This window comes from Danio rerio, chromosome 14 (genome assembly GCF_049306965.1).
Source record: "Danio rerio strain Tuebingen ecotype United States chromosome 14, GRCz12tu, whole genome shotgun sequence".
NCBI classification, from domain to species: domain Eukaryota; kingdom Metazoa; phylum Chordata; class Actinopteri; order Cypriniformes; family Danionidae; genus Danio; species Danio rerio.
In genome coordinates this window covers 8,603,562-8,618,548 of record NC_133189.1, presented here as the reverse complement: position 1 = coordinate 8,618,548, position 14,987 = coordinate 8,603,562, and the positions used below count along the sequence as shown (strand labels likewise).

The following is a 14,987-nucleotide window of genomic DNA, read 5'->3' as shown; positions in this document are numbered from 1 at the left end:
GTGTATTCAAACGGCATTTGAGTGAGACTCATCATTTTTAGCATTTCAGAATAGCTTGAATAAACACCACCACACATACATGAAATAAACTTACTTGGTATTTTTAACTTTTGAGCTGTACTTCAGCTTCATCCAAGTGTCTCTATCACTGACTGCTGTTTATCTGATGTAACGCATGATTAGACGCATACACACATATGGGAACGGTGGGCAGGGAGAAGCAGCTCATTTGCATTTAAAGCCACAGGCTACAAAACAGCTGCAATGTATTCAGACTTCTGGAGGCTATAATATATTGTCTGATAGGTCATTTGATCTGAAACTTTATAGACACATTCTGGAGACACTTTACATCTTGTAAAATATGTAAAATAGGTGTCATTTAAAACGTGAGAAAACTGCTAGCTTAAAAAAGATCATTTGACAGTTAAAAAAAATAAGACAGTCTGTTGTAATTTGGAATTGTTAAGTTAAATTAATTCTTATGGACATAGTTCATTTAGGCTACTTAAAGTCCATGCTAAATCAAAACTTGCTATGCTTTGTTTTTTGCTAGCGCGCATATTTATTCTTTAGATTAAATTAATCCATCCCGGTTAATCCACAAAAAAAAAAATAATAATGTTTGCTCTGGTAATCTTTTTTTAGGGGGGGTTTACCTTTTATTGGGATAGGATAGTGGAGGACAGACAAGAAAGTATTGGGAGCAGAGAGAGGGGAAGGGTCACCATAGGACCTCTAGCCGAGAAATGAACTTGTGCCAGCACACTTAACCACTAGGCAACTGGATATTGATTGTTCTGGTAATCTTTAATCAAAGTCTAGATTTTATTTGCTTCTATGTTTGGAGCGGTGTCCTTCACAGTTTGACGGATTTAGCTGCAATATTCTATGCTTAGCGCAGAAGTATAAATTAGCCTTAACAGTAAGAGTGGCGTGATTAAGAATATTGTGGCTAAAGCAGTGACGGTGACGTCAAGGCGCAGCCTAGGTGCGTTCACATAGCCCGAATGTCGCCAAAGCTGGCGCACCTCTCAAAAAATGTAACTACAAGTCGCAATGACGCATATCGTAAGCTCTGAGATTGGTCGGCTTGGTATCGCTGTTGAGTGTGGGCGGGGGTGAGCCGCGTGAACTTGTTGGAGCAAGTGTCAAGTTCTGTAAAGGCGCTCCAGATGAAATCAGTTGCTTTGCATTTACCTTATTAATAAAGTTCTTGCATGTCCGCTTTTTCCCCCCTCAGAATGAGCGAGTTTTAGCTACTTGTACATCAAGGTAGCATTCAGAAAAAAACAAAACACCCACAATAGTTACCCACGTAACCCGACATAGAGGATCATAAAAATTTACTGCCAGCTAGGGTTTCGAAAGTGTTATTGCAGAGCAACACAAGCAGTATGCAGAAATATGAACGACTACGTGCAAGGCAGGTGCCGATGGTTTGCTATGACGGAATGATGCGTAAAAAAAAAGCCCCGCCCCTACTCAATATTCTGCTTCAGTTAGAATGACATCAGCATACTGAAATAAGTCTTGACATAGACTTTAATAAATTTAAGTCAACAGGTTTACAATTTTTTTTCTAAGTAAAGTCAACTGATCTCTTTTTAAAGTGTAAAAAATGTCCATTTTACTGTGTTCATAAAGCAACTGAATATCCATCCTTTTGTCTTTGTAACTTCATTATTTCGGTGTTGCTCATTTATTCAAAGTTTTATAGCATTGATTTTCTTGACATGTTTATTGTTGTCCACAGGCCCGTGTAAAAATGTGAGCTGGCTGCTGGGCAGAGACGGCGACGTGCACGTGTGTATTATTGGAGAATCAGATGTGCTCGAATCTCCAAAACTCATCCTGTCTGAGCTGAGAAATAACACAACAGCCAACGGCAACAACATAAACAGGTATAACAACATCCTATCAAGTAATCCAGTAATCATAAAGTAGGCAGTGCAATGCACATTTACACTTCACGTTAACAGTCCTCTTTAGACATTATACTCGCTAAAAGCTTGCAACAATATGTCAACTAACTGTGTGTTCACACATAGAAAGTATTAATAAACCTATTTTATTAGTCGCAAGATTTTGTTTTTAAGATTGGTCACTATAACTTTTCAGTGAATTTAAATCATCTGTGTATTAGAAGTGATAACATTTGTAGTTTTAGCAAAAACTTAATTGTATTAAATCTTTCAAATGAAGAAGACTATATCGTACAAGTGTCCAAACTCGATCCTGGAGGGCCGGTGTCCTGCAAAGTTTGATCTCCAGGACCGAGTTTGGACAGCTCTTCTATAGTGGAATTTATTCAAATTTCATTATTCTCTGCACCTGATCACAGTTAGACTCTCCAGAAAAATCATGAGATATTGTCTATTTAGTATGTCTTTGCTTTATTCTATTTACCTATGTTTGTAAGTTGCATATTATACTTAATGCAGTTTGACTGCCCTGTGAAATAATCCCAATCAGTCTAAAATTCAACGTTTCTTTTCTAAAAAGAGCTATTGAAGTCATCTAGTGAAAATTATATTCATATTAGAGCTGTACAATACATTGTTTGAGCGTCGATATCGCAATGTGTGCGTCCCAAAAGACACATCGCAAGACATGCAATGTTGAGATAAGATTAAAGATGACCAGAAACCACAGGTCAAAGCACACAAGTTTTGTGGAGACACTGCAGAATTGAATGCTAATAGAATTAAAGTTTGTCATCTTTATGTTTTTTAGAGCCTGCGACTGTGAGACAGTTTAAATCATTTTAGTAGTGCATAAAGGAGTTTATATATGTACAGTGCTATTTACATTTAATTATTAATTATATACCTAAAAACTGCTGCTCTCTCCTGGAGCACAGTTTATTTCACTTTAGTATTTGCTCAGTTGTGTTTATCTATGACTGTAGTTTATGAATATGATAAATCACAAGAAAACATATTTATATTTCACTCCCAAGTAATGGCTTGGAGCTTTTTAAGTCATCTGGTGAAATTCTCTCACAATATATATCACAAAAAGAAAAAAAAATCTCAATGTAAAATTTTTCCAAGATTGTGCAGCCCTACTTCATATTGCAATATACAGTTGAGGTGAGAATTAATAGCCCTCCTGTTGAATTATAATTATTTTATATTTTTCCCTAATTTCTGTTTAACGGCAAGTTCTATTTTCTGTGAGTTCTAAACATAAAAGTAATATATAATAATAGTAGTATATAATAACTATCTAATAACTGACTTCTTTTATCCTTGCCATGGTGACAGCCAATAAATATATATATATATATATATATATATATATATATATATATATATATATATATATATATATATATATATATATATATATTTCCCCAATTTCTGTTTAACGGAGAGAAGATTTTTTCAACACATATTTAACATAATAGTTTTAATAACTCATCTCTAATAACTGATTTGTTTTATCTTTGCCATGATGACAGTAAATAATATTTTACTGGATATTTTTCAAAATACTTCTATACAGCTTAAAGCAGGGGTCACCAATCCTGGTCCTGGAGGGCCGGTGTCCCTGCAGGGTTTAGCTCCATCTTGCCTCAACACATCTGCCTGGATGTTTTAAGTATACCTAGTTAGAGCTTGATTAGCTTGTTCAGGTGTGTTTGATTAGGGTTGGAGCTAAAATCTGCAGGACACCGGCCCTCCAGGAACAAGTTATATATATATATAGCTTAAAGGGGCTAATAATTTTGACCTTAAAATGTTTTTATTTAATTAATAATATTAATAATTTATTTAGCCAAAATAAAACAAATTAGACTTTCTCCAGAAGAAAAAATATTATCAGATATACTGTGAAAATTTTCTTGCTGTGTTAAACATCATTTGAAAAAATATTTAAAAATAATTATCAAGGGGGGGGCTAAAGATATTGACTTTAAAATGTTTCTTTTATTCTAGCCAAAACAAAACAAATAATATGCAAAATACGATGAGACCATCGCAACTGGCCCACCTTTACAGGTACTCTGCCCTGCACCATCTGTGGGCCAGTGGCATAATTCCCCACTCCTTTCTTCCGTCAGCAACAGTTAAGCATATACTCTATATAAGGGTTGATGGTTTCCTTGGTGTTTCACCGATTTAAGCCCATGACACCTCGGGAGGGCTCTACAATAGATCCAGCATCCTGGATCTACTCCTGCTGACCATCACCCAACTCTATGATATGGTTAGTCTTTCAATAAGACTTCTCCAAAAGAAAAAATGTTATAGGAAATACTTTAAAAAATGTCTTGCTTTGTTAAATTTGGGAACAATTTGAAAAAGAAACAAAGGAAATCTAATCATTTTGATATATAGCAGAAAAACAAACCATTCCAATGTAATTTATTCATATGAACCCTAATTAGAATAACTGCAAGAACAAAAGCTATCAGGTCAAAATGTATTTGAATGCAATTGAAATATTCAGACCACTGAGCTAAATTTGATTTTATTTTGTTCACAGAGCCAACGCAGAATCTGTGAAGAGCAGCTCGATCAAACTCAACAGAGTACAGCAAACCAGCACAGAACCAGGGATTCAGCTACTGCTCAAGGTGTGTGTTCATTGTGGACTAAATAATGTAAATAATGGCTAACAAATTCATTATCTTATGTACACTCAAGTAATTCTAAACATTAATGAATGTCTTCCTTCCGTTGAACATAAAACAAAAAATTCTGAAGAATGTTGGGGAAAAATGAACAAAAAAATCTATTGAAATCAATGGCTGCTGCTTTCCGTCAATCTTTTAAAATATTTTCTTGTGTTGAACAGAAGACGAAAACTACTTAAATGTAAATCATTTTTGAGTGAACTGTCTCTTTAAGACCAATGTTATGCTGAACAAAAATGACATCCCAACACAGTATTGCTTATCAAACAAAAACATTTCATCCAAACCAAAACTACCTTAGTGACCTTTAAAAGTATGTTCTGTACGCTCTATGAATGTGTGTAGCATGACAGAAATCTAGACCTAATGCATCCACCATGTTGACACCGTCATGTGACCAGCAAGTTTCAATTGAAACGCTTCACTGCCACACACACATCATCTCCCATGGCCTCATGGGACAGTAAAGTGTCCATCAGATCCACATTTCCGAATCTAGCTGGAACTAGCACATTATACAAGAACAGATTTATGAATACTACTTATGAATACATGTCCTTCTCAGCTCACCAACTGTTTTTTGCTTACTATACAGTATAGGAAGAGACTGAAATGCATTAAAATGTCCATGACTTTCATATATATCCAATAAAATGGAAAAAAAAAATATTACATTTGTAATGCTCAGGCTGCGTATTAGCAATTAGATTTTTTAAATAAAAGTTTTTATTTATTTATTTACTGTACAGTTTTGTTTTGTTTTTTGATTAATTTTCTATGTTTAGACAATATCAGACAACCCATCCATGCTGACATTGTTCTACACTTCAGTCATTTTTGAATGATCATGTGACATGAGCAAGGGCTGCTAATAATTCACCCTTGAATAACAGAAATAAATGACATTTTAGAATAAATTAAAAATTTAAAACTGTAAAATTAATGAGTTATATATTCACTTCAACCACCTTATGCTGTTACACGCTATTCACACGTAAATAGATGAGTGAACATTTTGAGTTTACTCGCTTAATTCTCTCATCTAATTTACTTAATTCAAGAGTCAAATTCACTTCCGAAGATGTGGACTCGCGATATGGGCAAGGTATCTGCCCAGTGACTTTAGCTTCGTTGCTAAATGGTAACATGGATTTTATTGAGAGAGTAGCTGTGTTTATGTGCTTTAGGAAGGCTGAAAAACAGCGCAGATTCGTTCAGCGCCATGTCTGAGTTCACTAGATCCTTTCAGAGGTGCACCCAGCACCCAGAGTTCATCAACTCCTCCAGAAACTGTTCCTATACATGGAGGCTTTCAGTGGTGCTTCATACTGAACCCAGCCCAGATTCATGAGCTGTTGTTCAGTGTCAGTAAGAGGATTTCTCCTTGGGACACCAATAATAGAAACCACGTCATAACCACGCCCCTACAAGAGCAAGCTCCTGATTGGTTAACACGCTAAGTTCAGATTTTCCAACTCGAGCGATACGCGTTAAGTGCGTCAAACATGCTAAATGCTTGCATCACCTCATTTTCGCGAATAGCACCGCAGGATGTCTATTTGCATCTTTACACTGACTTAACATGTAAATCACTTGCACTTGATGTTTCATCTGCATCTGGTGTGAACGCAGCATTACAGTACAAATAAATCAGAACAAAGCTCTTAAAGCTGCAGTCTCACTGCACTTTTCTCCCCATGGATTTTAATTCATACGCACGTGAATGCGTCAGACTGGAAACGCAAGTTCATGCGTCATGTTTCGCAGTTCACTGCGTGCAAAATTCAAGCTTGGTGAACTCTGATCTGCGAAATCGCATCACTTGACTGCGTGGGACCAATCGAGGACCTCTCTGGACAGAAATTTAAAATATGGACCAATCGCTCGCTTTTTTAAAATGTCTAATCATCTTGTTTAATCTCGCCCTTTTTGCATGGCAGTATGCCAGGATTTCATAAGCTTAAACTTTAGTGTGACTGCGTCATAAGTCAGATTCGCACTTTTTAAGTCCGCATGAACCGGAAATTGTGACCAATTTTTTTTTCATATAGTGACACAGTTCCTAGAGAAACGGAATATCATAAGAAAGCAGTGAGCGTGGCTCTTTTTTTTCTACTGCGAGCTAAACAAATGTAGCAAAGTCGGCATTTCATTCAGAAGCATCGGGAAGACGGTTTCGGGAGAGTTAATACAATCTTCCTCACCATTTCTGTTTGCTGTCATATAGCTCTGCCAATACTGAAAGTTGGGGGGGAGTTATTGAGCATATTAGCTGCGACCAATACCTCAGACAGACGTAATTTGAGAATTTAACAGAAAACAAACAGGAAGTGCATTTTCAGATTTCAATTTTAGATTTCACTGTAAAAAATCTGTTATTTTACAGGTTTTTTTTCAGCAGCTAGGGTACCGGAAAAAATGTAAAATATTGGCCATTAAATTACTGATATTTACCATAAAATAACAGATTTAAATTACAGAAATTTTCTTTAATTCAAATTTTTGGTCAATTTCTGTAATTTACTGTCTGCTATTTTACTGTAAATGTCTGTAATTTGACGTACGTTATTTTACGTTTTTTTTCCGGAAAAAATACGTAAAATAACATTATTTTTCTTACAGTGTACAATGTCAAAGTCTTTTTCTTAATGACATGCACAGTTGAATTGTTCACCACAAAACTAGCAATGTAAGCTAACAAAATCAGTAGGCTTGGTTTCGATTCGATGGGTACTTTAAATGCCCTACAAAAAAAAAGTGACCAACCCATCATAGAATAAAAAAATCGACTTACAAGCGTAACAGGACAGAAGAATATAATCAGGGAAAAAACCTGACTATGATACAACCTGTGTAAATGTGTGTATGTGTGACATTAATAATAAGAGCAACAATAATCATAAGAGGATGGGTGTGTGTAGTTGGAATGGCCAGGCTCCCCTAAGCAGATGGTTTAAAGCCTGGGCAGAGAATTAAACGGTATCAGATGGCATTAGTGCCGCGGTGCCAGAGGGAATACACACACACACACGCACACACAAACAACAACACTCCTTGTCCATTCTTTGCGTCTCTGAATTTGTCAAGTTGGATTTTGTAAGTGTTTACAAATGAGTTTCCCTCAATCTGCCACAGAAAGCAGAGGAGATCAGTGACTCTACGACAGTGTCAGATGAGTCCAAGCAGGACTGCGGTTCTGATCAGTCAGCTGACGACACCAGGGGCCAAACAGATGACTCTGATTCAGGCAGTGCGGAGGAGGACACGGGCCTTTACAGACCACATCTGAGCAACAGAGAGGCGATAGTAGCGGACAGATTGAAAGAGCTTCAGCTGCACAGAGCAATGAATGAGCAGCTGTCAATCAAAAGAAAGACACACCCACTGGACACACCCACAGCAGACAAAGGTAAGAGCACTGAAGCAGGATGTGATTTAATCTAAGAAAAAATAATAAATAAAATCCCTTACAGCAAGAAGGTTGTTGGTTCAAGCCTCACTCAGTTGGCGGTTCTGTGTGGAGTTTGCATGTTCTCCCTGTGTTGGCCGGGGTTTCGTCCGGGTGCTCTGGTTTTCCCCACAGTCCAAAGACATGTGCTATAGGTGAATTGGGTAGGCTAAATTGTCCATAGTGTGTAAATGGAAGTGTATGGGTGCATTCGCTGTGTTAAACATATGCTGGATAAGTTGGAGGTTCATTCTGCTGTGGTGACCCCAGCTTAATAAAGGGACTAAGCCAAAAAGAAAATGAATAAATGAATATTTGAAACATTAGAAAAATTGTTAGCACAACTTTATAAAATAAAACAAATATCAACACTTTAGTTAAAGCTTTACCTACTATCAGGGCTCAATTTAGTGATTTGGGGTCTCCAGCCATTGGGCCACAACAGTCCCAACATGCAGTATTTTGTTCATTCATTCATTCATTTTCATTAGGCTTAATCCCTTTATTCATCAGGGCTAGCCACAGTGGAATAAACCGGCAACTTATCCAGCATGTGTTTGATACAGCGGATGCCCTTCCAGCTGCAACCCAGTATTGGGAAACATCCATACACACACAAACACACACAGAGTAGGGCCAATTTATTTTATTCAATTCACCTATAGCCAGGGCCAGACGGAATCTGCAGATGTTTTTTTGCTATTTCTGCTAAGAATTTTGGTAAAAATATGCAGATTTCTGCTGAATTATTTTGGGAGTATCATGACTAAAACCTTAATATGTAAAATAAAAGTAATATATTTTTAAACTTCTATTTAATTTTTAAATCAAAAATCTAATTAGATTCACTTTATTTGGTTACACAAAGCAAGAGTCTCATATAAGATATCTACTAAAAGAGAAAATATTACTATACAAACTGCATTGTACATAAATCAGATGAACATTTTCATATTAGTCAATGATATTACTGTAATTAATTAAAAAACTAAATTAAATTTAGATTTACAAACATTTACTCAAGTTAATAAACAGAATTAATGATGGGCTAAAAGTCTGCGGAATTCAGATTCCGTGTGGGCCTACCTATAGCTCATGTCTTTGGACTTATGGGGGAAACCGAAGCACCCGGAGGAAGCAACTGACCCAGCCAGGACTCAAACCAGTGACCTTCTTGCTGTGAGGCGACAGTGCCAGCCACCATGTCGATGCAGTATTAATTATGCTAAAATTGTATTTGTTTATACTCTCAACATACAAATTATGATGGAAAACTATGTTATTTATATATATATATATATATATATATATATATATATATATATATATATATATATATATATATATATATGTTTTTTTTTTTTTTTTTTGGGGGGGGGGGGGGGGGGGGTCCCATATCTCGGGGAGGAGAGGGGGGCTTACCTTGGTAATAAATCCAGGGACGGTAGACCATTTCAATGTGGTGATGTCACTGGCCCATGAACATTTCTTACTTGTTGTCAAACTATTTCATAACTGTTAAAAGAGGGAGAATTTAATCATAACTTGATGTTGAAACAGCAATCATATATTTTTTTTCAATATATGGATCTTTTAGGATTCTCAAAAGCTATACAAATGTAAAACTGGAAATATATTGGGAATACTGGTGTTGTTTACGTCTATCAAAATGGTCTAACTAACTGTTAGGCCAAATGAATGTCAGAAACTGACATGTTTTCAATATAAATGGGCAGTAAGCTTGCGCCATCTAGTGGACTTTTAGTCGCATTATCACAACAAAGACGGCCAGAGAGCCCCTCCTACAGGACAGACTAGTCGCTGCAGCGATTTCCTTTGTTTACCAGCCGGGCTGATATTCAAAAACAGGGAACTTTAACGTACTATAACGCTGCACCACCTACACACCAACCAAAAAACTACATCCAAACTTATTCTGAAGCGAAAATAACAAATATGACCTGATTCAACTTACCTGCACCTGACTTTTAGCATGCGAGGGCATATGTTAACGTTAGTCAGGTGTGAATTTGTGTCTTCACTTTACACAATATTTCTACATACGTGTTCAAGCTGAAGTGAAACCCCAATGATTTCAGCGAGGGTCTCTTTTCTGTGTGTGTGTAACTCAGTGAGGGTCTCTCTGTGTGTGCGTGTGTGTGACTCAGTCTGTGCGTGTGCGTCCGCGCGCATTTGTGTGCGCTGGAGCGGGAATTTGCGCTGATCCCACGTTTCCATGGCGACAGCATAACGCAGTCAGGGGGTCACGGCTGCAGGGAACGGCCGGAGGAACATCAACAGGAACTGAGGGAGAGAGAGAGAGCGAGAGAGAGACGTGACAAAACTACACTGCTCGCATTATAATCAACACAGATGTGTAGTAGAACTAGAAACTATCTAGTTTTATCACGTGGCACCGCTTGCGTCACTCCACCGACGTCATGTAATTTTTCTCTGAGCCGAAGTAAAAGAAGTCTAAATTTAAACGAGAGTAGGCGATTTTAGACTGAAAGAACTATTAACTGAAGGCATTTTCAACAGTAAAGATACGAAATTAATATAAACAAATAAATAAATACATTTATAAATAGTACTCATTTTACAGCTTTAATTAGATTTTTTCTACATGGTTTGAAATACATATTACTATCATGTGTAAATGTATGACCAAACAATTAAAAAAAAGACTAACTAGACATTGCTGCTAATGATAAGAAATTATACTATCATTTGTTCCCCAAATATATGCATTATTTTAATCTACATGTGCTATTATCAATATTTAGGCTATTACATAGTTCTAGTTTTGGCCAAGCAGAGTCTGTGGACATTTTTTGCTATTTCTTTGTAGAATTTAGTAAAATTTCTGTGGATTTCTGCGGAATGGTTTTGAGAGTATATCATAACTAAAACTTAATATAAGAAATAAAAAAGAACACCTTTTAAACTTTTATTTAATGTTTACAATGCAAATCCAATTAAATCCACTTATTTGGCAAACAAGCAAGTCTTTAATATATATACTAAAAGACAGAAAATGTAACTTTACAAACTGTATTGTAGATTAATCAAATTAACATTTTTATATTAGTCATTAATATTACTGAAATTAATTTAAAAACTGAATACATTTCATTTTACTCAAGTAAATAAATAGACTGGGCTGAAAATCTGTGAAATTCACGTATGCGTAGATTGCGTGTAGGCCTAGTTATAGGTTAAATTACTTTGATTTGTATCACATTTTAGTTTCGTTGTGTTTGTATTTTTATTTAAAACTAAATATTAATGATAAATTGTGTGTAAACTATACATAAATGTATGGTTTATACACAATTCCTCATTTCTATTTAGCACATATACAGTTGAAGTCAGAATTATTAGCCCCCCTGAATAATTACCCCCAATTTTTTTCTCAATTTCTGTTCTGCAAAGAGACAATTTTTTTAACACATTTCTGAACATAACAGTTTTAATAACTCATCTCTAATCACTCATTTATTTTATCTTTGCCATGATGACAGTAAATGATATTGTACAAGATATTTTTCAAGACACTTCTATACGGCTTAAAGTGACAATTAAAGACTTAACTAGGTCAATTAGGTAAGTTATTGTATAATGATGGTTTGCTCTGTAGACTATTGATAAAAAATAGCTTTAAGGGGCTAATAATCTTGAACTTAAAATAGTTTAAAAAAATGTAAAACTGCTTTTATTCTAGCCGAAATAAAAAACATAAGACTTTCTCCAGAAGAAAAAATATTATATTAAATATTATATAAAAATATTATCAGACAAACTGTGAAAATGTAATTTAGGAAATATTTAAAAAAGAAATAACATTTCAAATGGGGCTAATAATTCCTACTAAAGTTTTTTTTTCCCCATAGATACTTAAATTTATGCACATTTTGTATCATATACATATACTTTACACCTACATATTTTCTTAAATATATGCATGCATCGGTGTATTTTTACTTTATATGCATAATATACACAGTACTCCCACATATATTGTGTCAAATCAAACTTTTATTTTGGATGCAACTTATCCTTCCCCAGCACAATATTTAGCCTATGCAGTTCAATTCATCTTTATTTCTAAATTGGTTTTACAATGTAGATTGTGTCAAAGCAGCTTAACATAGAAGTTCTAGTAAATTCAGCTGTACCCGAATATTCTTAGCGATTTTGGGGAGGGAAAGCAATTCCAGATATGGGGCCATATCCTTAAAACTCAAAACATTTTTTTTCTCTATAGATATTTTTTCTCTATAGATTCATGTTTTGTTTTTTGTAAATAAACTACATGTAAAATATATTTTAAGTGGAAACTTTATCTTCCTAATGTAAAATGAAATACAATAAATTCACAAATAAAAACAAGTTAATGAACTGTGTACAGATAATTAGCCATATTTGTGATTAGATTTTAATATTTGCATGTGCAGTAGGGAAGGAATGTTCCAATATTCATGGGGAGCCCCGTGTTTGAAAAGAAGTTGAATGAACCGCCAACTTATCCAGCAAGTTTTTACGCAGCGGATGCCCTTCCAGCCACAACCCATCTCTGGGAAACATCCACACACACATTCACACAGCACTGACAATTTAGCCTACACAATTCACCTGTACCGCATGTCTTTGGACTGTGGGGGAAACCGGAGCACCCGGAGGAAACCCACGCGAAGGCAGGGAGAACATGCAAACTCCACACAAAAACGAGGTTCGAACCAGCGACCCAGCGACCTTCTTGCTGTGAGTCGACAGCACTACCTAGCCCTGAAAAAGAAGTAATATTTTACAACAAATGATTGCCATTGGTCTGGCCCCTCGAATTCCCTAAGACCCTAAGCGACTGCTTACCTTGCTTATTGGTTAAGTCTGCCATTGACCATATATAATCTTTAATCTTTAATATCTTTAATATTTACACTTTTTAAGTCAGTTCACAGGACATTTTAAAAAGCCATTTCTTGGAAAAGCCTGACTAGTTTTGTGTGCTATATTGGTCACTAATGACTTCCCCAATTGCACCTGGTCAAACATTTTCAGCCATAATACCGGGAACAATCTTGTGTTGCCTTCTGTTTCTTGCAACTTGGAAAACGAGGTTGCGTCACGTGAATGTAAGGCAGAAAAAAGCGGCAAGTAGAGGGCAGAGTGAAGACCCGGAGCCTGTGCGCAGTGACAGAGAGAGAGAGAAAGATAGAGAGAGAGAGAGGCTCTCGCGGGGAAAGAGAGAAGGGGGAGAACTCGAGGCTCAGACCCCTCGGGGAGAGGCTAAAAATACAGTCCTCCTCTGAGTCTCCAGCACAGCATCTGTCTGTGATGTGGAGCGTCCTGCCTCCGCCATCTCTCCGTTTCGCTTCCATCCTATACCTCCATCACCCTTCACCTATTCCCTGACCGCCTGTCTGACCCCGTTTAACACATTCAAATTGAGTCATCACTCCACAGCCTTTTACCCTCCACTTCACTCGCCGCTTATTTCGACTCTCTTCGTCCTTTACTTCGTACCTTTCACTTTTTTCCTCTCCTGCCTGCTGTCGCTCTCCTTGCTTCTCCGTTTGGTGACCTCCAGACCTGCACTGAGTGGGTGGAAAGGAGAGAGGGAGAGGAAGAAAGAAATTATTACAAATCACCTGAATGAATGTACAGTTGTGTATTTCATTTTATTTTATATTATTTTTTTGTTTCATTATCTTTTTAATAATTATTTATTAGTTTTTTTTTAATTAGTGTAGGCCCCTGTAGCTATTTATCGAATTTCTAATCGTTTGTTGTTTATGTATGTAGGTATTTATGTATTATATAAGCACACTGTATTGTTTTATTCATTGCTTATGTAATGTGCAATGACTTGTCAATACTTGACAAGTCATGCCAGTGAAGGTCATTTGAATAGAATTAAATTGAATATAGAATTGAGAGAAAGTTTGTTCTTATGAAAAAACAATGCTGAAGTCAGATATTCTGCTTTTAAAATGTGTTTTCCGTGCTGGAACATCTTTGATTTGGTAATTTTAACTCACCCACTGCCACTTTAGCCAATTATATTTTAGCACTCCGCATTGCCCTGGCAGAAAACCGTGTATTTCATTCATTCAGTCAGTAAGGCTTTCAAAGTGTGCGTCCATGACCGAAATGCGACCTCCTGTGGACCGTAGCAGACTCCTAAATGAGACGCAGATTCAGAGTTCCACATGAAGTGGTTATTAATTAGCAAATTATATAAATATTATGAATGTAAACATTAGATGAGCAGGTCACATTGTAACCTCGTGTCCTAACAATACACTACATGACAGCAATTTGCCTATTTGCACCAGACGAAACACGAGAGCAATTTAATTACAGCCATTCAAAAGCACAGAATAGTGCACTTACTGCACTCCAACACAATGGTAAAGTTTATAATCTGATTAATACATATTAAACCTTTTTAAGATTATTAAATGTAGATGCTGAATCACTCATATGTTTAGTTCTAAAGTTCAATTTCGAACGGTTTATTCTGTTTTCAAGATCTGAGGTGAACTATCTGCTGCTGCTTTCAGTAGTATGACAATAAATGTCACGTAAAATGGCATTCAAACTCACAGTGTTTGCATTTAACACTAAATAAAGCACATGAGGTGTACCTGAAGTGATTATTGTGATAGTTTTCTGTTGTTCACCTGTGAGAAATAGAAGTCAAGAAAATAATGTGAATTATTGGAATGAAGCAACAACAGCAACATTATCTAAGTACAGTAAAGAACAGTAAATTATTACAATTTGTTTATAAGTACTTCATTCTGTGTGATTTTTGAGCTGTTTTCCCACAAGGTCAAAATTGACATGGTATTGCTATCAGCGGTGGGTTTTAACCAATAAGCAAGATAA

At 36.1% G+C, this 14,987-nt stretch overlaps 2 protein-coding genes across 2 annotated transcripts in view; one reads left to right on the top strand and one right to left on the bottom strand.

Annotated features, from left to right (window-relative positions):
* The window catches only part of psd2 (pleckstrin and Sec7 domain containing 2), a 186,567-nt gene extending 176,236 nt beyond the window's left edge, over positions 1-10,331 (bottom strand). Inside the window, exons 1-2 of the mRNA XM_073922509.1 lie at positions 10,069-10,331; positions 9,516-9,608 (exon numbers count right to left, since the gene is read on the bottom strand). The gene's annotated coding sequence lies outside the window, so the exon portion shown is untranslated. The remainder of the gene's footprint in view (positions 1-9,515; positions 9,609-10,068) is intronic.
* The window catches only part of zgc:92242, a 36,357-nt gene that overhangs the window by 17,549 nt on the left and 3,821 nt on the right, over positions 1-14,987 (top strand). Inside the window, exons 3-5 of the mRNA NM_001002626.1 lie at positions 1,757-1,904; positions 4,495-4,585; positions 7,781-8,054. Of these exons, the coding sequence (NP_001002626.1) occupies positions 1,757-1,904; positions 4,495-4,585; positions 7,781-8,054 (513 nt within the window). The remainder of the gene's footprint in view (positions 1-1,756; positions 1,905-4,494; positions 4,586-7,780; positions 8,055-14,987) is intronic.